Source organism: Micromesistius poutassou (assembly GCF_964030765.1).
Source record: "Micromesistius poutassou genome assembly, chromosome: 6".
NCBI lineage: Eukaryota > Metazoa > Chordata > Actinopteri > Gadiformes > Gadidae > Micromesistius > Micromesistius poutassou.
Genome location: NC_140276.1, coordinates 12,289,084 through 12,311,172, shown reverse-complemented (window position 1 = coordinate 12,311,172; position 22,089 = coordinate 12,289,084). Strand labels below are relative to the sequence as shown.

The following is a 22,089-nucleotide window of genomic DNA, read 5'->3' as shown; positions in this document are numbered from 1 at the left end:
ATGGAGTTAATGCAAATGAAAAACTATGGCATCAGAAGGTTATTATATATATTATGTTTGTTATACTATTCATTATTAATATTACATGCAGTGTACAGTTGTTACCAAGATAAATAGGATTTGGCAGGGAGAACGGAACTATTCCGTACTCCCTCTTCTGGCCGACCAAAGCAAGTTAAACATTCTCCTCCTGGTAACTTTCCACTCCATGGACAGGCAGCGGATTGATCTAAATACTGGATTTATTCCGGTTTCGATAATGCGCCAGTTTATCTTTCTGCCACGTCTCTGTAACATAGCCTGATGGTAATGAAGTATTTACGAGGGTTTACTTTTAATATATTTATGCACAACTATAATGGTAAATGTCACAGTAATACACGGTGTACACTACCACATCACAATAAATGATTGTGCCGATGAAAGTTATGAGTTGGCCCTTTTTCTTTTGTGTCCTGAATCAATCAAATGTACAGCATTGCAGTATCGAGATAAGCAGATCCGGCCATCTACACCCTAGTTCTGGTTTGATCCGGTTTCTAAAGGCTTGTTCACATGATATCAATGCGCCTAACCGTTAAAGTGACGTCAACTATTTTTAAATGTTAAAAAAAAAAAACTGCGTTGTATTTTGAACATTGTTGTTATTATTTTCCTACTTGGGACGTGAACTGACAACACACTACCCGAATGGGGCTGAATATGTTGGGTGGTATCGGGAGTACCAACAGCTATAAGAGTAGATATGCTGTTATTAGGTAAAAAAGCATAATATTGCATAACATTGCTTTTTGATCTTGGATATACATACACATGGTTAAGTGCATCATCATTTATTCCATTGCCTATGTCTATATGTCGGTAATTATGTCTTAACTCGAATAAATTGGGAATCCTTCTTGCAATGTGGGACTATATTTCCTATCGGATGCATACTCCACGCTGAATGCGCCCTGCCACCCATGGTATAAATTCCTTGGCTTGCGCCATCTTAGGTCATACTGCACAGATATTGCCTTGGTGTGGTATGTAGCGGTGTAGGGGAGCTTGTACGGTTGTCTACTCTAGACTTTTAAATTGTTTTGATTGAAAGGACATTTGTATAGCTGTTTCAAGAGAGCTGATTTTGGTTATATAAGTCGTATAATTGTAGTTTAGTAGGATTCAGGCGGAACATTAAGTGGAACGCAGTCGTCTTTCAGATTCGGTCTAGGGTTTGTGTACACAGATATCTCTAAACCTCACTTTTATTTCGTTCTATAGGATTTTATTGTTGGTATCGTATGAGTGTTATTTATTAAGGTTTTTTGGGGTGTTACTAACACCGTTAGTAAGTCCAAACAAGGAGGTCCAACTAGAAGGCCTAAAATAGCGCCCATCCCCCGCAGGAAAAAAAAAAACGTAACAAGGGGACGAGGCTTCAGTGGCGTCACTTTCCATCGATGAGCTCGATGATGTTCGACTATTGGGAGTTGTCGATGGCTTTTCTTGAATGTAAAGATGTTATTTCATGGCGACCCCCGTGACGTAGGTGATTTCCGTACTTTAATGTATGTTGTGTATAACGGTAGAGAAGGTCTAACCAGTACGGTCCAGCTGTCCACGGTGCGACGCTGTGAGGCGAAGCCCGTGAGGGGATTCGATAGTGGTATCGATAACCAATGTTACAGTAGACGAGGAAACCTGTAAAGAAGTGAGAGGATCGATGCATTTTTACAATGACTCATAAAGTCAACACAAATTACTTTGGCAAGATGGCCGACATTACAGGAGTGTTTTTATTTATTTTTTACGGCTGATCGTGTTCAGATTAGTTGGTGCTCTGAAAAATGTAACGCCATAACGTTAGCGTCACGAGCTCGTTTTAAGAAGTGCGTGTTTTGCTGAGGACCAATGCGTCATAGCATTCAACAGAGGTCATAGTAGCACTTTGAAGAATCAAGTTACTGCAGAGAAACCAGGTCCAGATATTGCATGGGCTTTTATTTTCATTTCATGTTTATTTTTTTTCATCGTCAACCTAGCGAAGACAGAAGAATTTCATTTTTTTTGTTTCCTGATGGAGAAATGGACTGAGTTATTTTGAGTAAAGATGGACTTAGTTATGTGAAGATCCGAGGACCAGCGAAGCGGTAGGAAGCAGCAGGACGCGGCAGGACCAGGAGGGGGCGAACCAGGGAAGGACCAGCAGGGGGCGAACCAGGCAGGACCAGGAGGGGGCGCACCAGGCAGGACCAGGAGAGGGGCGAACCAGGAGGGGCGCACCAGGCAGGACCAGGAGAGGCACACACCAGAGGAGGGGCGGACCAGGGCAGTACCAGGAGAGGCACACACCAGAGGAGGGGAAGGACCAGGAGGGGCGCACCAGGCAGGACACAGGGGATCCCCACAGGACCAGCGGCAGCCGGGCGTACACCAGAGGGAGCCAGAGCCTCAGAGCAGGGTAGCGGCGCAGCGTGGCCACCGGTGGAGCTGTTGTCCCAGGTCAAGCCAGCCAGGGTTCAGAGGGTGCCAGCCGCAGCACAGGGTGGGACAGAGCCACAGTGTCGTCTAGCTTCATGGCTTTAGATGTAGCGTTGGGTTTGTATGTCTGGTATAGGTATCTGACTAATTATCCAGTTCATCCCATTATCTTTTTTGGTTTGGAACACAATTACTCGCACAGCTTTCTCTTCCCTTTTCAGGCAAGGCGTGTAAAGTGTATGCCCCCGTCGGGCCTCCCGTTGTCCTGATCCCTGAGTGTGGTGTCTGCTGTGATGAGTGGCGTGGTAGTGGGCTGGAGGGACGACCTGCTTAAGGACTCCTCGGCCCCGTGTGGTCAGATGTAGTGTCTCCGCCAGAAGGAGAGGAAGGAGCGCGAGTCTCGTTTGATAGGACGCCCCCCAAGACGTTGTCTGCGTTGCGGTGTGAGAGTGGATGGTCTACTGTGCGGCCGCTTTGACGTGTGTGTACGACAACCCATCGGTGACGGCCGGTACAGAGCAGCCTCTACAGGTTAAATTGAGCAGTGAGTTGAGTGCATGAAATGTACCAATCCTAAACAATAATGTTAGTCATCCTGGTGTACACCAGTTGCAACATTTGAAGTTGGCAGTCATTGTTTGCAGTTGTATCATGGGGGACGGGGGCGGGGTCAAACGTGTGTCGAGTTTTTCTTTCCACAGGCCTACTCCTCTAAAGCCGGCCATCTCAAGAACCCCTTCGTAGCCGCCTGTAATCAAACCCGGGGCCCGCCATAGTAGCTTAAAACGAGAGCGGAGGAGGGGATCAAGTGAACCCACTGCGTTAAAAGGGATGTAGGAAGGTATTTGGTGCTGCTAATATCTGCCAAATGATTGAACCATTCCAAGATTAAGTACAGTCCCCTCTTTGTTCACTGGGTTCGCTCGTATGTGGGTTTGCTGTGTGTGTATGGGGGGAGGGGGGGGGGGCCTTAACCCATCTCTTCCTAGATTTCACAGCCTCGTGTAACTCGGCACAAAGGTCCAAAGGCTGCACATCCTCCCAGGTGAACAGCACCGGGTTCGGGTGGCCATTTCTCCCACAGCGTAGTGACCCCCTGCCTATCAAACTAGACGTCCTGGTATAGCAGGATCAGTGGTTGTCCTTCATTGGTAACATGTCCCTTTTTATCATGGCATTTGAATGTCCAATATGTTGCATTTGGGTTCTCTGGGGAGGGGCTGCTTCTTTGTGACTCTTGCAGATAGTTCTGTCCAACGCCCCCCCCACCCACAAAGCGAATCCTTCCGCCGCCCACATCTCCCAACGACTACTCAGGAGGAATGCCTTCACGTTCAGGCCTGTGGTATTTAAATGTCTTGAGAGGCAGTTGTGCATTTCATCCAATTGTATCTATTGACGGTCATTGATAGTACTCTGTTGTGATGTTGGCAGTAATGTGGCTGTAGCTCTGTACTGGTAAATGGCGGGTGGGATGTTTGTGTGGGATGGGCGCTTTTCCTTTTTTGTTTCCCCTTGCATTTGCAGTGTGCTGTCCTGTGCTTTCCAATACTCGAGACCACCAGGAGCTCTCCTGAGTTATTGTATGTAAAGGTTTTACCTGCGCTTCATACACCACGTACGGCCACAAAATGTGTTTACATTCTTTTTAACATTCCTTTTTAAAGCTAATTCAGTCATTGCACTTCCTTTTGCAATTAGTTACAATGCCTTGTATTGATAATACAATGAGTGAACTATATGTAAAGGATTTATTTTAATATTGCGTAATAAATACATAGCTTGTTGTGAATGAATACTGTTTTGGTATGCATCTGTTTTTTGGGGGGGGTACTGGTCTACTGGGGGAGCTTTTCTTGTGCTTTTCCAGGTATGACTAAAGCTGGGAACTTTGTAGCGCACGGATGTCACCCGGGCTCCATGGCGGCTTTTTCAAAGTGGAAATTGATGGCAGATAAGTTGAATCCATCAAATGATGATATCTACAAGGCAGAAGTCGTATATCCCAGATGGGACGCATTTCAGTATGTGCTTCACCCCATAATTGGTCTTGATTGGAAAAAGTCTACAAAAGGAAAGTTGAAGTCGCACTGCTGTGCATTCTTAGAAGCAAGCCTCTTGTGATAACGAAGATTTGATGGAACGTCATTGATTGACTTTATCTGAAGTAAAGCATTCCATGTTTAGGTAAGGATAACAATTGTCAGTTCTATTGCACTGTGGGGGGGGGGCGGGGGGGGCCGGGGTGTTGCCTGTTTGCCTTTTTGATCTTACAGAATTGCCCCAGGAGGAAATAAATCGACCTAGGAGACCAACCTGCCCCTTGAGTTTGGCCCGACATACAAAATGAAAAGCACCAGGAAATGGAAAGGTTGTCTTTATCTATTTAGCTGACTGCTATTCCTCAGCTACTGGCCCGTGCGCAACTGTGCAAGTGGCAGGTTAGACCGTTGTTGAGCTGTTTCTTGTCGTGCAACTGTACGAATTATTCCAAATTTAGAGTGGCTGAGGAACGCTGTGCAACGCACAGCAGAAATTTGGCTTGAAATGCAGTGCAAATGTGCTGCTCGGTCTATTGTCGTTTGCATCGTCTGGGCGTATCCCTGCACCTTTCTCTTTACAGACGTCTGTGCGAGATTGGGTCATGCACGAGCGAAGTCTTCTCACCTGGAGCACGTAGTAAGGTGTCGGTTCTCACTTTCAACAACCTTTTGGTATAGTAGACTGATACATTGAGCATCCTGAACTGGCCTTGTTAACCGAAACTCTTAAATGACATACAATGCTTTACTGGCATATTCCTCTTTGGCCTCAGGGCCCTTTTTTGCTTTGCATCTTAAAACGTAAGATGAGTAGAACTCTACGTCTTTGAGTCTTGTGTGGTGGGTTTGTTGTGTAGGTCACCTTCTGTTTCAGAGTGCTCTCGTCTATCCACTCCAATCTCGCCATCCCCTGAATGCAAAGCCATCTGTGATGCTGTCGACCAAATGTGTGTGACGCCTGAATGAAGTACCAACACCCGTGCTTGAGCTTAAACCAACCCGAACGCCCGACCTCCTGCAGCAGCTCCCCTCTCTCTCTCCATGTGTGTTTTGTGTGCCTGTGTTCTTCCCTGTTGGTTTCTCAGGTTAAATGACTCTAGCATTAATTCTGGGCGGGCATCTGGGCTGGCCTAACCATGTGGAACACTGACTCCAGTAACACTCAGATCAAGAGCGCCAAACTTGGCTCGCAAATTCAGCGTCTCTTCTGTGTCATTGGTTTAAGTTAAGTAAAATTGGTTCCCTTGATTTGTGTTCTTGACACGGCTTTAATGTGTTGTCTTAGCCATTGCATGCACCTCATTTCTGCATAACATCAATGTAATCGTCTCTGCAGTGCAGTAGGAATGGTCGGGGTTTTGGGGAGGGGCAACATTTTCTCTCTTCTTTTCAGATTTCTCTCCACTCAACCTTAAATCACTGAGCATGGCGCCTTAACGTCCGCAAGGGAGTCGTGGGAAGAGTTGCGTGTGGGGTCCACCAGCCTGTAGCTTAAGGCCATAATTGTCTCCGGGAGTTGCACAATGCTGAGTAGGAGTAGCCTGCAGTGAGATGAGTTGTAAGTCAGTCCAGTAAATGACTATCTCTTGAATTATCCATTCTGGCTGAGCATTGGGGTGGGGGGGGGGGGGCGGCATAATTGTCCCTTTTTTCTTTCCAATACAGCAACACGTAACCTCATCCACCAACACGAATGACCGGTTTGAATCTGGCTTGGGTGCGGAGTGAGATTTGTGAGAGAATGTCGAAGTAATGAGTATTGTCTCCAACACATTGGGTTGTATATATGATAACTTGGAAAAATGTGGAATTGTCAGGATGCAGTGTCTCTGGGGAAAACCGGGGGGGGGGAAACCAGTGTTCTTCTTCTAGTTTCAGCCTGGCGTCGATCGAAAGTCCCAGCTGGTGACAGATAGTAGATATGACCAGGTGGTCGGGGCGGGGGTTTTCTTTTCCTGGGGGAACAAACTGTTTGCAGGCTGTTCCTCCAGGTTTTGCTTTTAGCCCCTTAACAGCAAAAAAAAAAAGCAAAAGACTCCGGTGGTGGCACTCCTGAATACCAGGACGGGGTTCAATTCCCTGCGGTGTCTTGCTTTCTACTTGCTGTTATATGAAGCTAGTTTGCATTCATTGGGTATGACGAAGGGATTACGTTAGGTAGGTTGTTTAGAGTTGAAAAGGGAAACTTCATTAAGCATATTCAGCTGTAAATGCTGCCATCCATAATGTTGAAATAAATATCGCTGAAGGAAAATGGTTCAGAATCTGGTAGTGGTTGAATAAAAGTAGTTCACAATAGTGTTCAATCGCAGAGCTGTTTGAGTGTCTGCCTCCCAAATCCAATAAAGAAATGAATTGGAGTCAAATTTAAATAAAATAAATCTAAACTGTATACAACGACTAATGTGTTACTAAGATGTTGATGTGCTTCATTTTGACGGGGTATAGTATTGAGATTATTTCCAAACAAATGGAAACGTCTCTACACAATACTGATTTAACTAATGAATTAGTGAGCGTCTCACTAGAGCTCTATGTTGACGTCGGTATCATTGGCTTAACTAAACAGGGTTGTGTCGGGTTGGCTCATCAAAGCTTCCTCGAGAGGGGGTGTGAAGGTAATTGACAAGCCTTTTCCACCGGACATGTCATGAGATGCAGAAGTTGGACCTTTAATTGAAATAGTTAACTTGAAAACCCAGCATGTCGCTTCTGTTAAAGAAAATAGAAATTCTCAAAATCAAGAATAAAACTCCCCAAGCCATCAACCAAAGACGTCTTTCTGTTGAGAAAAATGTGATAAAATGCGAATCTTTGCGTCTGAGTGACATCGCCTGAGGCTCCTGCTTGCCATGTGGGGTCTGGTCATATATCAGTATATATCATATATACTGAACTGACCTGCACTCTGCGGTGGGAATGTGCCAATATGGGGGCTGGTGGCCTTCCGACCCATGTCACACACCATTCTCCTGTCTTCACATTGCTGGCTGCCTCGTCCCCTGGATGTCCCTGGTGCTGCTCTGTGAAATGTCCCCTGCTGAGCCTCCATCCCTGGTCATCGATTTGTCTCATACTGATGGTTCGGCTGTTTTTTGACCTGTGTCTTGAGAGCTGAGCAGCCACCAGTCGATGTGCTGAACTTTGGGCTCCATCTAGACGTGCCTTGAGAAGCTCCATCACAATCATTATGCCCTGCCATCAAGTTAAGTGTTATGGTGTATTTGTATGGGCTCTGAAGCACTTTGAGACTGTAATAAAAGACTACATGACTACATTGTGGAAACGTTATTGCACTTGGAAATTAATTCTGTAATATTCAATGTATAGGAATGAAATTTGGAAAGTGACAATATTTGAGCCTGGATGATGATGTGAACAGGGTACATGCTGCCAAATATTGGTGGGAGGTATGACTGCATCATTCAAGAAATAGTTGCGATTCTACTTTGGACTTGAGGCTCTACTAAAATTAGGCAGACGCTTCTGTTCATACTAGGGTAGAAGAACACTTCCACGGTCTGGTTTTAATGTATGCGGAACCAAGTTCGCTGGGGAACGTTTCCACGGACCCGCGCCTGTGCCACACGGCTGATCGCCTGCCTCAAGTTTTCTATGCGGTTGTGTTTGGGTGCTTGATGCTTTTTGAAGAGCAGAGATGTGGTCCTTTTTTGCCAGGGATCCGGTCAAAGACTTTGCTTATGAAATTCTACCAGACACCCACGAATCGTCCGGACTATGGACGCTTCACCGGGGGAAACGAAAGGTAAGGAGCGGCGGGAGGGGACGCCGTCCGGCTAGCTGCTTTAGCGGTAGCTCGCTCTTCTTGCGGAGGCCTTTCTGCTCTACAGCGTTCCTCTTGTGTCATGGCTCTGCGTTATCTGCACTTTATTTCCCATCGTTTATACGCAAGGAATATCCATACTTAGTTATATTGGCGCGATGTGAGCCGCAGATGAGAGCCGTTAGGCGGTCTGTACATACACACAGCAGCAGAGGCTTTGTTTACGCCGACGGGCGGACACGTATGAGCCGCCACGTCACACCCTGTCATCGTTACATTCAACGAATTGCCTGAAACTGTAGCTTTCTTAAGATCGTGACTTGTGTGCCTTTTTAAAATATTGGTATTAATTGGGTCTAACACCATTTCCCAGGGGTGTCAATCACACAGACATGTAGAGCTAACGTCGCTTCGGTTGGCCCCAATGGGGGCGCCTTAAGGAAGGCGAGCAGCACTGCTGTGGTCCTTTGTGAAAAAAACAATTTTGACATGTATTCATCCACTGTCAATTAAATGCCCTGTGCTAACTTTTGTGATTCTAAACTTGTAATCTTCTATCCGCGCTTTGACCGGCTCATTGAGCGTTTGTTTTGCAGTCGCATGTGCCGTTGTCATAGCCCTGGAATGGTCTTGTGTTTCTAGACGAACGGAGAGCCAGTGTCCGTGTTCGTGTACGAGGTCGCCCAAGGAACCGAGCAGCAGACCCAGCTCGCCAAGGCAGCCTTCAAACGCATGAAGACCCTCCGCCACCCCAACATCCTGGCCTATGTCGATGGGTTGGAGGTGTGTGTCTGTGATGTATTTCACCAAGTCATACTCGACGCTGCAAAATATCCACATGTTCTTGTACCTGGAGACACTGCAAGAATCCGTCTTTTGAGTGTTCATGAAAAGAAAATTCTCTACATATTGCGCAGATAGAGCCATATGCAACTAGAGACATTTACATATTGGGAAAATGTCTGGTAGTGTGCAAATATGATTGTCTTTGGATGTTAAGGGTGGTCAATAACCTATAGACTAGTCCTCCCCTCATAACTGCACAATCATGATGGAAAAATACATATTTCCAATGGAACATTGTCAATATCTATGCATGTCAGACTTCTAAATGCTCGGTCCTTCCTATTCTGAGAGACATTTGGTTATGTTCCAACCTTGATTAACGAAGTCAAAGTTCAAGACTGATGTTGAACCCTGTGCTTCCCTCAGAGAAGTTGAGAGACTTGATCCCATGACCCCCTGAACAGGCTGTGTAGCGTAGCCCTTAGCGATACATCACCCTGCCATCATAGGGGCTCCACAGGGCGGGTGCCACACCTTTGTTCCTTGGTACATTGAAAACAATGCACAAAGAATGATGTCATCAATTCTGAATACGTGTGGTTGATAACGTGCCACAGAGAATTGAATCTCAGCAGGATAAATCCTTAATGAATAGTTTGGCCGGAGCCATTGGACACACTGCATTGGTAGCTGTGGACCGCCTTCCATTCATTATTCTGGCAGCGTTCCCCAGCCTTATGAAAATGTTTACGTTACGATCATCATACGCATGTTTAATGGTCCTGCTGGAGCTGAGGGGTGATGACTGGCACTTAAAAATAGTAATAGCAGTGTTTCCCACAGACCAGGTAGCAATGTGTGGTGCCCCCCTGCAGGGTTGGCAACTTTTGGTTTTTGGCCGGAGTGAGACTCTGTAGAATCCTATAATGCTTACATTATAACCGAGGGTGGAATTGTTGACGGGGCGGGGGGGGGGAGTTGGATTGCGGGCGGACGGGATTGTTGTGTTGGATTGCGGGCGGACGGGATTGTTGACGGGGGGGGTACGGCTGGTGGAGTTGTTGGAGGGGGGGGGGCGGACGGGGATTGTTGACTTGTACGGGATTACGGGCTGGCGGTGCGTGTGCGTGAGAGTGAGAAATTTATGCTTAAAAATCGCGTTAAAATAAATTTAAAAAGCGGAATCAATTTGTGGCGCTCGTTGTTTAATCTGTGGTGCTGTGCCACACATTGGTCTATGTATGGGAAACACTGAATAGTAATAGTAATGGTACTTTAAAAATAGCATTGTGTAGCATCTTATCCTAGCTGTCCCTGTTGTATGGGTTAACCTAGTGATTGTTAGTGCTTGGCACTTGGTTCTATGAACATCCTTACTGTACCCACAGCGATATATTGTTGTTTCTCCTTCTTTTGACAAATGTACTTATTGTAAGTCTCTTTGGGTAAAAGCGTCTGATAAATGCCCCGAATATAAAATGTAAATGGTGAGCCTCCACTGTGTGTCTCTGAACGATACTTCCATGGTTTGGCCCACAGACGGAGAAGAGCCTGTACCTGGTGACGGAGCAGGTGACCCCGCTGGCTGTCCACCTGAAGGCCCAGGCAGAGAAGGGCGGGTCAGGGGAACTGGAAGTGTCCTGGGGCCTCCACCAGATCGTGGTGAGGAGACAGACCCTTGCTTGTTTCTTACTTGTTTTCACACATGTCTGTCACATGCGCGCACACACACACACACACACAATCTAAAAAGAAGTAGCCATCATGTACATTTTTCTGCATCTCTTGCTCTTGGTTTTGCAAAAATGTTATGTATTTATACATATATGTCGTCAGTTATATGTGACAACACAGCACAGCAATTCTAGCAACACAGGGAATATTCCCTTCAGGTTTTTGTACGATAGTTGACAGTCCTCTGCTAAGTCGGTTTGGATGTGAAACCACCGTCCGCCCCCCCCCCCCCGTCCGCCCCCCCCAGAAAGCGCTGAGCTTCCTGGTCAATGACTGCCACCTGCTCCACAACAACCTGGGCATGTGGGCCGTGTTCGTGGACCGTGCCGGAGAGTGGAAGCTGGGAGCCCTGGACCACGTTGCTTCGGAAACGGGGGACCCCAGCGGGGCCTCACTGCCGCCGCCGAAGGCCGTCTACCCGGACATGGAGAAGTACGACCCCCCGGAGACCCCCGGCAGCAGCGGCACAGAGAAATGGTGAGATGGAGGAAAATGTTGTAACGGGTGAATTTGAGCAGCACAAAACATCCAGAGTCAATCAGACAGTTTGGGCGTTGGACAGAGCTCTAGGGAATAGTTGTGTGCCTCTCTATGGAGATTTCCATAGTCTGGAGACACTGGTGGATTCTGAACCCTTATTTGGGCAGAGAAATTAAGCAGACAGAGCAGCAGGACCTGGCTGGTCTATTGCCCTGGTGATGGTGCTGGTGCTTGTGTATGATTACCATACGAGTGCCAATATGGTTAACACAGATATAGTCAAACACTGAGGGATGTTCTCCCCCACCAAATCACATCTGTGCCACCACGGGTTATGTTGTCCACATTCTTTGCTGATGGGCTCCGGTACGTGAAGAGCTGAAGGGCCTTTTTGTTTGCAGGGCCGGGGAGGTGTGGCGACTGGGCTGCCTGATCTGGGAGGTCTTCAACGGACCCCTGCCGCGCGCCTCCTCGCTACGCTCTATAGGAAAGGTACGAGACCGGAGGTCTTCAAGTATTAGTAGTAACTTTTTGTCTCTTCCAGTTTACAGTATTAACTTACACATGAGTGTAAAAAAGAGTGTAAATAGATAAAGGCAAAGCAATTAGTTATTTTGAAAATGGGAAAAACTGGGCGGAAAATCACCTTTATCCTTTCGATTAAAGGGTAAAACACATGTTATTTTTGTGATGTTTTTAGTGGATTATCATCTAAATACTTGTCTGTTTTAAGAGCGCTATGACGGCTATGACTTAAACGCACCTCAAGGCTAGTTACAGAACCAAGCGTCATTCTTCACTTTATGCTTCACACCACCATGCTTTACTTAAAGCAAAATGTATCGTTTTCGATCACAAGGTGTTTTTATGTGAGGTGCTGGTATCAAGAGAACTTGGTTTCCATTATTACGTCTGTACCCCCAGGTCCCCAAGCTCCTGGTCCCCCACTACTGTGAGCTGGTGGGGGCCAACCCCCGGGCGCGGCCCAACCCCGCCCGCTTCCTCCAGAACTGCAGGGCCGCCGGCGGCTTCCTGAGCAACAGCTTCGTGGAGAGCAACCTCTTCCTGGAGGAGATCCAGGTACACACACGCAGCCAGACACACACGCAGCCAGACGCACACACGCAGCCAGACGCACACATGCAGCCAGACGCGCACACGCAGCCAGACGCGCACACGCAGCCAGACGCACACACACAGCCAGACGCACGCACAGACAAACACACGCACCGAGACGCACACACACGCACCGAGACGCACACACACGCAGCCAGATGCACACACACGCAGCCAGATGCACACACACGCAGCCAGATGCACACACGTAGCCAGAAGCACACACGCAGCTAGACGCACGCACAGACAAACACACGCACCGAGACGCACACACACGGCCAGACGCACACACTCAGCCAGACACACACACGCAGCGAGACGCACACACGCAGCAAGACACACACACACGCGCATCCTCAGAAATCTAATAATCTAATCTATACTGCATGCTCTAAGTAGTAAACAAGCTTCATAGTGTATAGTACTGCATATTGTATGCACTGCAGTATACAACATGTATTCTTGCAGTATAACGTGAGTAAGCAGGGAGCTGGGCAATATCTGTCAGCATCTTTATTGGTGATAGATATTGTCTGGGATGATGGATATTGTCTGGGTGGTGTTGCAATACTTTTATATCCCCCAATGATGAGCATGTGACAACACAAGGGAAGTTGAAGGAAGAGTTATTACTATTTATTGGTAATGTTGATATAATTGCCAAGATGGAAGAGGCAAGGTGGATGTTTTTCCAAAAAAAAAAAGTATGACTTTGCAATCCATGTCGTTGTCTACAGTTGAATGAATTGAATGAATTCAATGTCCGTCACTCCCGTCCCTGAAGGTGGTGAACGTCATGCTTGGGTTCGGTCCGTGACTGTTTCTGATTGTTTGTGTTCAGATCAAAGAGCCGGCGGAGAAGCAGCAGTTCTTCCAGGACCTGAGCGACAACCTGGACTCTTTTCCGGAGGACTTCTGCAAACACAAGGTCCTGCCCCAGCTGCTCACCGCCTTCGAGTTCGGCAACGCGGGCGCCGTGGTCCTCACGCCCCTCTTTAAGGTAACGCCCACCGCGTTTATTCACTACTAGAGATGCTCCGATCGATCGGACGCCGATCATGATCGGCCGATATTGGCTAAAAATAGCGTGGGAGAACCCCAAAAGCGCCGATCAAAAAAGCCGATCACTTGACGTAAATTACTTGCGCAACTTATTTGTAGTATTGGAACAGAAATGGGTGCTTGCCTACTATCCAGATTATATATAAAAGATATGGAATCTTCCATATATTTTATATAGAATATATATATATATATATATATATATATATATATATATATAATAGATTCCCATTCCCCTTCCATTCTGTGATTGGCAGTGATCGGCATATCATGATTTTGGTGATTGGTAATCGGTGATTGGGCCCAAAAATGCTCATCGGAGCATCTCTATTCAATACGTTTGTTGTCTCTGAGTAGATGACATCGGATCCACTATATCACTTCACAATTCTTTTCAGGCAGGTCCATGAGCCACAATCTTATTAAGTTTATTTTTCATGCTTAGCAAAATACAGTATAACCAAAACTATTTTCTTATTTAAACAAAAATGTCCTGAGATATATGTGATGACAGGCTAGATCGATTCACAAATCAATCAGAGAAGAGATGCCTGAGAAATCAGGCGGGGGCGGTCTCAAAGCTAAACCGTCTCATACTGTTCTCATGTATGAGAAAAAAAGCATTATGGGCTGAGAGTTCTAGGAGGGAGAGTGGAGTGTTACGACCCACAGCAGCTTTGTGAACTGTACTTTTCTAGTACGGTCGTCGTGTATGAGCGTTATAATGAGCGAGGCCCAAGATAAACTGCTGCTTGTATTGTGCACTGTAGCACAACATAACAATCTCTGTAAAGCCAGATCATCATCGACATTTGATTCTTCACAATCGTCCTATCGCACACCCCTAACAGCAAGTGCCCTCTTCATCTCAACCACAGAGAAGAATATGCCACAAACAAGAGCAAAACATGGTGCTATTGTTATTGGACGGTCCGCACAATGCCTGTGACTGTCGTGGCCATTCCTACAAAGACCTTCTTCTGTAGAAAAAAGAGGAACTGCTTCATTTTGTGGGCGATTTTTGATCCTTCCGAAAGATCCTTCAGTTTTCCTGGAATAACAAAGTCCATCAAAAACCCTTTTGCAGCCATTGATGCAGAGAAATTCTTAAACAATAGGAAGCTGTACGTGGCAAAATGTAAATGTCCCGTGAACCAGTGTTCCCAGATTGAGAAATCGACTGGGTGAATGTCTTTTCCCTAACTTCCTCCGTGTGTCTCCCTCTCGTCCTCTGCCAGGTGGGGAAGTTCCTGTCCACGGAGGAGTACCAGCAGAAGATCATTCCCGTCATCGTGAAGATGTTCTCCTCCACCGACCGGGCCATGAGGATACGACTGCTGCAGCAGGTACCACCGCTCTCCTGCATATCCTTTCACCCCCACAGCACAGCGCACCAGGGCAGATCAAACTACTGCAGGGGCTAGAGCTGTGCGGTAGGGTTAGAGGTATGCATCTGTTATCGCACTCAGTGATATCACAATTATCCAATGTAGGTTTCCTACACTGATGCATACAGTGATTTCAAGCCAAGAATGAATGCTTTTGTATCCACTGCTATTTTCATCTGTACACTTTGTTTTACACCAGTCCTAGTAAATAGTGTACCTACTTAATGTATACTTTTGTATATAGCCATACACTAACTTGCACAAAAGATGCAATTTACTGTTTAACTGTTGACTTCTTTGACCTAAAAGTACCATTAAGGGCTGATTATGGTCCCACGTTCACGCAACGCAAGGGGGTTACGGACCCCTTACGTCCTTGCGGACCCTCCTCGAGTCAACCGCAAGGGCCTGACGTGCGCCTCCCAAAAATTGTAACCTTCCGTCGAGGCGACGCAGCCTCAAGGGCTGCGATTGGTACGCTCACTAAAACCCGACGCGGAACCATAAAGGTTCACGACTGCGTCGGAGCGTCTGCGTGGTCATTGCGTTGCGTGAACGTGGGACCATAATCAGCCCTGTACAGTTGAGGCGCGCTCAGGCCTCCAGATGTGCGGTCTCCCCTTCTTCGGTATGAGGGACTGAAGTGTGCCTGGTGTCTGCCGCTCCCCTTTCCCCGTCAGATGGAGCAGTTCATTCAGTACCTGAACGAGGCCGCCGTCAACTCTCAGATCTTCCCCCACGTCGTCCACGGCTTCACGGACACCAACCCCGCCATCCGGGAGCAGACCGTCAAGGTAGGCCACACATAGCACAGGGGATGGAGCACAGGGGATGGAGCACAGGGGATGGAGCACAGGGGATGGAGCACAGGTGGTTGAACACAGGTTAAACCCACTGCCATTGTCAGCCTTCTATTCATTGAGTTTGTTTTTTGTAAACTAATATCACACAGTAAAACGGCTTTTATACAATTTTGTATGTTGTCTGCTATTGGATCAAACTAACAATACACAGCCTTCCATCATGTTCAGTGGATTCGCTGAGCAGATGGCTGGCGCATCACAGCATTTATTTTGGAGCTATTACGTCTTAATCATTCCTTTTATCCAAACTTGATGAAAGCGCCCCACCTCAAAAGTGTATACGCTTCCCCCCGCCCCGCAGTCAATGCTGCTACTGGCCCCCAAGCTGAACGAGGCCAACCTCAACCAGGAGCTGATGCGGCACTTTGCGCGGCTGCAAGCCCGCGACGAGCAGGGGCCCATCCGCTGCAACACAACCGTCTGCCTCGGCAAGATCGCCCCCTACCTCAACCCCGCGGTAAGGCACGCTGACCGGAGACACGGTCACAAACCGAGTGAGGACGGGGTTGGGATCTGCTCGTGTGAACCACAGTGCGTTCCTATCGGATCCGCCCCAACCCTGATAAAGTGTGCGCGTGTGTGACTACATCGATGCCCGTGTATTGACTGTCACCCTGGCTGTTCCCGGCTCCTCTCCGTAGACCCGGCAGCGGGTGCTGATCTCGGCCTTCTCCCGGGCCACCAAGGACCCCTTCCCGGCCTCGCGCTCGGCGGGCGTGCTGGGCTTCGCCGCCACCAACAGCTACTACAGCCTGGCGGAGAGCGCCGCGCGCATCCTGCCCATGCTCTGCACGCTGACGGTGGACCCCGAGAAGAACGTCCGCGAGCAGGTGAGGGGCCGCGCCCGTACGGGGCCAGTCGGTACATTCAGGGCGTTCAGCAGACGCGTTCAACCAAAGCGACTCACAATAAGTACGTTTGTCAGAAGAAGGTGAAACAAGGCAAGGCAACTTTATTTAGACTGCACTTTTCATACAGGAGGCAGACTCAAAGCCATTGACCCATTCCCCATATACAACAGAGATAGCTGGGATAAGACACAACTAAAAGTACTATAGCTAAGTACGACATACAATAAGTGCGTACAAGTGCCAGGACCTACAACATACAATTAAAGTAGGAGGGGTGGGAGGGGGTGGCAATGCAGAGTCTAGGTGAACACTGATGAGGTGATTCGTCTTATTGTTTTTGTTGGTCTGAAGCAGATCTTCGACACCACGTAGATCGCCCTTTTTTCGTGTTTATTTACTTATTTCATTTTTTTTCAAGTCCTTTTTGTTGGACGTTCTTCAGTCTTTGTCTTTCTCTCATCCTGCTCTGCCAGGCGTTCAAGGCCATCAAGAGCTTCCTGACCAAGCTGGAGACGGTGTCAGAGGACCCCACCATGCTGGCAGAGCTAGGTGAGTCCAGAGTGTAGCGACCGCTCCGCCCTGGCCGAAGGAGACGGCTCCGGAGGAACGCCTCTCATGTAAACGCCTCGCATTTAGACCTGGCCCAATCAAAGCCTGGGGCGTAGAAGAAGGTCACCAGCCATGGCTTCACTGGACACTGACCACACTTTACCGGGGAGGACTAGAGCGGCATGTGGCTCAGGAGGAAGAGCGGGTCGGCTGGTAGCTGGAAGGTTGAATGGGTGAATGTGAGGCGATACTGTAAAGGCCTTGGAGTGGCCACTGGTTAGAAAAGCTATGTTTAAATGCAGTCCATTTACTATAATAAGAATATTCAATAGAAAAAAAAAAAGAAAGTAACAGAAACATCACCCTCAGGCCCTCTCAGGCTCTCTGTCATCACGTTTGTCTCTCTCGCTCATATGTTGCGTTTCCTCGCGACGCAGAAAAGGACGTGACCTCCTCGGCGCACCCTGCGGGCGTGTCCTCGAGCTGGGCGGGCTGGGCCGTGACGGGCGTGTCCTCCCTCACCTCCAAGCTGATCCGGACCGCCCCTGGGGCGGAGGGCGGGGGCGCGGCGCCGGAGAACAGCGGCCCCCTGACCCCCGGCGCGGCCGGTGGCCCCGGCGCGGCGCGCGGCCCAGGTGGGTCCTGGTTCTACGGGGTCAAACATGATTTGCTGTCACATGTGATCAATCAATACGATGCATCGTACAATGCGTTGTTTCTGCAATAGCCAGAAAGTTTAGTCTTGAGTTGGCTTACGTTCACGCTACATGTGTCCGTCGACAGACAGGGGCTTTTTGAGCCATGTGTTTTCCCGGGTTGTATCACAAAGGCGATTTCATTGGACAGTGTACTTGCGTATATTTGCATAACGCAGTCTGATTGGCCCGGCGGATCCGTCGCTGCCTGAAAAGTTGAACATTTCTCAACTTTTTGACGCAGTGCAACGGAGCCGACAGAACGGACGGACCCACAATGCATTTCGAGAGCGCCCCGCGCAAAGTCAATGAGATCCGTCGACGGACGCATGTAGTGTGACTCGGGTGTTATGAGTTACTTATGTGTATTTATTCCTGTCCTTACCGCCTGCTTTCCGTCCACAGCCTCTGAAGCGGCGGCGCCACGAGCCCCGCCTTCTCACCCTAGCGCGTTAAGCCACGCCCCCCAGACATCAGCCAATGAGGGAGCCAGCGACGGAGAGCAGGAGCCCATGGCGGACCGCTGGGACGAGGAGGAGGACTGGGGAAGCTTGGAAGTAAGATTGGATTTGTTTTATGTTGTTTTTGTGTCTTTTGGTTTTTATTTTTTATTTTTTTTTGTGGAGCGTGAAACATGAGTGGATTTGTTTTGGACGCGGCCTCTCTTCTGAAACAGGAGCCGGAGAAAGCCAACACGGCCTCGGACGACTGGAGTACAGATTGGTCGGGAACGGCAGCGTCGAAAAAGAAGCCTGGGGGCGGCGGGGTACGCAGAGCGCCCGGCTCCTCGTGTGTTGTGTGGTCGTCCGTTGTGTGGTCGTCCTATCATCAAGGAGAACCAACACTATAGTTAGGCACACACTACCGTTCAGACGTTCATGTTCTCCATGAAATCTCCCACTTTTATCCAACAAGTTTTCAGCTGTGATAACATAATTACACAAGGGTTTTCTAATATGAGCCCTTTAACACAATTAAGTAAACAATGTCCCATCAGAACACAGGAGTGATGGTGGCTGGGAATGGGCCTCTGTACACCTATGTAGATATCTTCATTGAAAAAAAATGTTAAAAAATAAGGACATTTCTAAGTGACCCCAAACTTTTGAACGGTCGTGTATGTATATATATATATATAAGCAGATGACACAACGGCACAATCACCAAACATCCTCTCGCTCTCCTCCTCCTCAGGCGGCTCGCCCTTCGGCAGCGGCGGCGGCGGCCTCCAAGAAACCCGGTTCGGACTGGAGCGGCTCGGCCTGGGACGCCAACGATGGCTGGTCCAGCGACCAGGGCGTCCAGGGGGCCCAGAGCCCCCCCGCGGAGGACGCCTGGGGGGACGACTGGGGGGCCGAGCCTGCGGTGGGAGGGGGCGAGGAGGTGGGCGGCGGCGGCGGGGGGCAGACCGTCCCGCTGCCCGAGGGCGTGCGGCTGGCCAGCGAGTACGACTGGGACACGGGACGGGGGGGCGGCGGTGGGGCGGCCCGGGGCGGCAGCGGCCAGAGCGACCTGTTCGCCAGCGTGTCTCAGAGGAGCGCCGCAGCGCCTGCCACGGTGAGGGGGGGGGTGAGGGAGGGTGGAGAGAGAGGGATGGGGGAAGGTGGGAGAGATGGGGGAGGGCGGAGGGAGAGATGGGGGAGGCGGAGGGAGGGATGGGGGAAGGTGGGAGAGGGGGGGGAGGGCGGAGGAGGAGATGGGGGCGGACGAGGAGGGTGAAGGGAGAGATGAAGGGAGGGGGGAGATAGGGAGGGGGGAGGGGGCTTGGTAACTGCCGCTACACTGAAGGCAGTCAGCTCAAAGTAGATGCAGTGTTTTGATTTCATACGTAACGAGCAGGACGTGTTTTTGAACCTACGCTGTAAAAAACAAAAAATGCATTTTTGCAATTCCTTGACCTGTGTGTGTGTGTGTGTGTATCTCCTGGCAGGCTGGAGATGCGTGGGGTTCAGAGGCGGTGGGGGAATGGGGGGCGGAGGAGAGCTGGGAGTCGGTGGACGGTCAGGGTGAGTCTGAATTAAACTTTTAAATGTCCCATGACATGCCACCAGGTGTGGTGTGATTAGCCATTACAAGCCGCTTTGGAAATCTGCGCCTTCTGACATCACAAGTGGGCGTGTCCACCTAGAGGTGTGCTGGATAGATCAGTCTACCAGCCTACCCAGTGGACTGTAGCAAACGTTGCTCATCTGTCTGTCACACATCTAGGTGGACATGCCCACTTGTGATGTCATAAGGGGCACAATTTCAAAACGGCTTGTAACGGCTAATCACACCACACCTGGTATGTCATCGGACCTTTAAGATGACTTTTAGGAAACTGATGGTTTAAAAAACGACAGTGAATTTGGCGATTTTTGACTATTGAAAAAATGATTGGAATCGTTCAGTCCCTACTCATTAATATCTTGTTAATTAATGTGCTCTGTGGTCGATGTTCCAGCGGGGCTCAGCAAGGCCGAGCTGTCCAAGAAGAAGCGCGAGGAGAGGAAGAAGGAGCTGGAGGCCAAGCGGGCGGAGCGCAAGGCGGCGAAAGGTCCTCTCAAACTGGGCGCGCGCAAGCTAGACTGAGGCCTGCGTTGACAGACATCCGCTTCGAAGGGCGTGGAGAGGAGGGCAAGGCCGGGGGTGGCGCTGTATAACCATAGGACCCTGGCTCCGGGGGGGCAACGGTCCAGGAAGCAAAATGGACGGGGAGGCAACGGCCGTCCACCATGGAAGCTGCTCGCTGGTACTGGGGGTACCCAGTGCATTGTCTTACTCTCTCCATTGAGAAAGTATGAGAAGAATGCAAGAGCACCCCCGCACCCATCTAAGGCCGTGAGAATATTGTCGTTTGGTTGCTGGAGCAGCAAAATGAGGCGAGTCCATTGGTTTGGATGAAGGGAATGGTTAAACAACTAAAGCTCGGGGTTCAGCTTTGGTTTCTGCTCCCCAAACTAAATTAGTGGAAACCCACATTTTGACATGCAATTCTGAAAGGGACAGTTGTACAGTGACTGTATCATCTTGTCCATTCACATCAAGCTGTTTTTAACCAGAGGATGGGTAGGAGGTCTGTATCTATACATAAAAAGGTATAAAAGACTCCGTAAACACTTTTGTAGATTGTTTTATGTATAAATATATATGTATAGAGAGCTATATAAACCTGCACACATGCAAAGATCAATGAATGTTTTCTATTCTACCGTCTAATCATTACGATAGCTCCTGCTATAGATAATTGAATTTATTGTTCTGCAGTGTATCCTACTGTACCGACCCATCTAGCCGCTGACTTCACTGACATCACTTAGACCTGTTCTAAAACTGAAGAACAACAGGTGAATGATACCAGTCATTCGGTTATTTTGTCATCTGGAATTAGATGCTCTCTTATTTTTTGTTTTTTTAATAAAACTGCCAATTAGTTTGGTAGTTGGTTCGCCAAATATAAGATGTACGACTTCTAACTGGTTGAATCACACCCATTCACCTGTGAAAAAGATCAAATATATATAGATCATCTTTGCAATGAAAGGCTTTCTGGTGATATGTTTGGTCTGGACAAATTAAAAACATGAGTTGTAATGTGCAGGAGTTTGAGGTGAAATCAATGGTTTTATTGTGCCTTGTTCAATGCACTAATGTGTAAGGAATTTGTAAGTATTTAAATCATTTACGCCTTACCTATTTTGGAATATAATTTACTTGCCTTGTGTTTACAGTACATATGTATGGGCGCAGGTCAGAGCCACAGCCACACTTTTGGTCCTAGGTGTTACATAAGGAGTAAAATGCTAAGTCATGTAGATATGGGATACTTGGTTAAGTGACCAAAGATTTTGGGTGCACTGTCATTTGAGTTTGTATTATACGGTGTGATGACAGTGCACGAATGCATTGGGCTACATAGAGCACTTAAATGTTTATTATATGGGGTATTGTAAACGGAATAAAAAAATACATTCATTTGTTGATTTTGCTGGTGTGATGTCAGTTTTACGTTTGATATTTTTGTTGGTTGAAAAAACATCTCAAAATATTAGCATCACAAAATATTAGTCGTATGGCTAGGGGTTGAGTAAAAAGTGCAAGCTGTGAAATGTAAATCTATTGTAGAGTGCAACAGTGAACGCCCTGTTTTTGAACAGCTCTGGTCCCCGAAGTAAATTTCCCATGGATTTTCTCAATTTACTTTTTGCAAAATCGTTATAGAGTTTGAGCCTGAAACCAAGCCTATTTTCGTCAAGGTAGTTGTATCTATAAAACATTTGTTCAGAGCAAAAAAAAT

At 48.1% G+C, this 22,089-nt stretch overlaps 1 protein-coding gene across 1 annotated transcript; it reads left to right on the top strand.

The window, feature by feature from the left end:
• Positions 1-8,108: 8,108 nt before the first annotated feature.
• Positions 8,109-21,742, top strand: scyl1 (SCY1-like, kinase-like 1). Its single transcript, XM_084469184.1, has 18 exons — positions 8,109-8,271; positions 8,932-9,072; positions 10,615-10,737; positions 11,057-11,286; positions 11,691-11,781; positions 12,214-12,369; positions 13,247-13,405; positions 14,706-14,813; positions 15,536-15,649; positions 16,020-16,175; positions 16,360-16,548; positions 17,043-17,118; positions 17,556-17,753; positions 18,219-18,370; positions 18,490-18,579; positions 19,008-19,370; positions 19,744-19,819; positions 20,257-21,742. Exons 1-18 carry the CDS (start codon positions 8,164-8,166, stop codon positions 20,382-20,384), a joined length of 2,658 nt encoding a protein of 885 aa, XP_084325310.1. The 5' UTR covers positions 8,109-8,163; the 3' UTR covers positions 20,385-21,742.
• The last annotated feature ends 347 nt before the right edge of the window (positions 21,743-22,089 follow it).

Coding starts and splice junctions, on each gene's coding strand:
- scyl1 (XM_084469184.1), top strand. CDS start 8,164: ATGTGGTCCTTTTTTGCCAGGGATCCGGTCAAAGACTTTGCTTATGAA. Junction 17,754..18,218: donor CGGCGCGGCGCGCGGCCCAG/GTGGGTCCTGGT, acceptor TTCCGTCCACAG/CCTCTGAAGCGGCGGCGCCA. Junction 18,580..19,007: donor AGAAGCCTGGGGGCGGCGGG/GTACGCAGAGCG, acceptor CCTCCTCCTCAG/GCGGCTCGCCCTTCGGCAGC.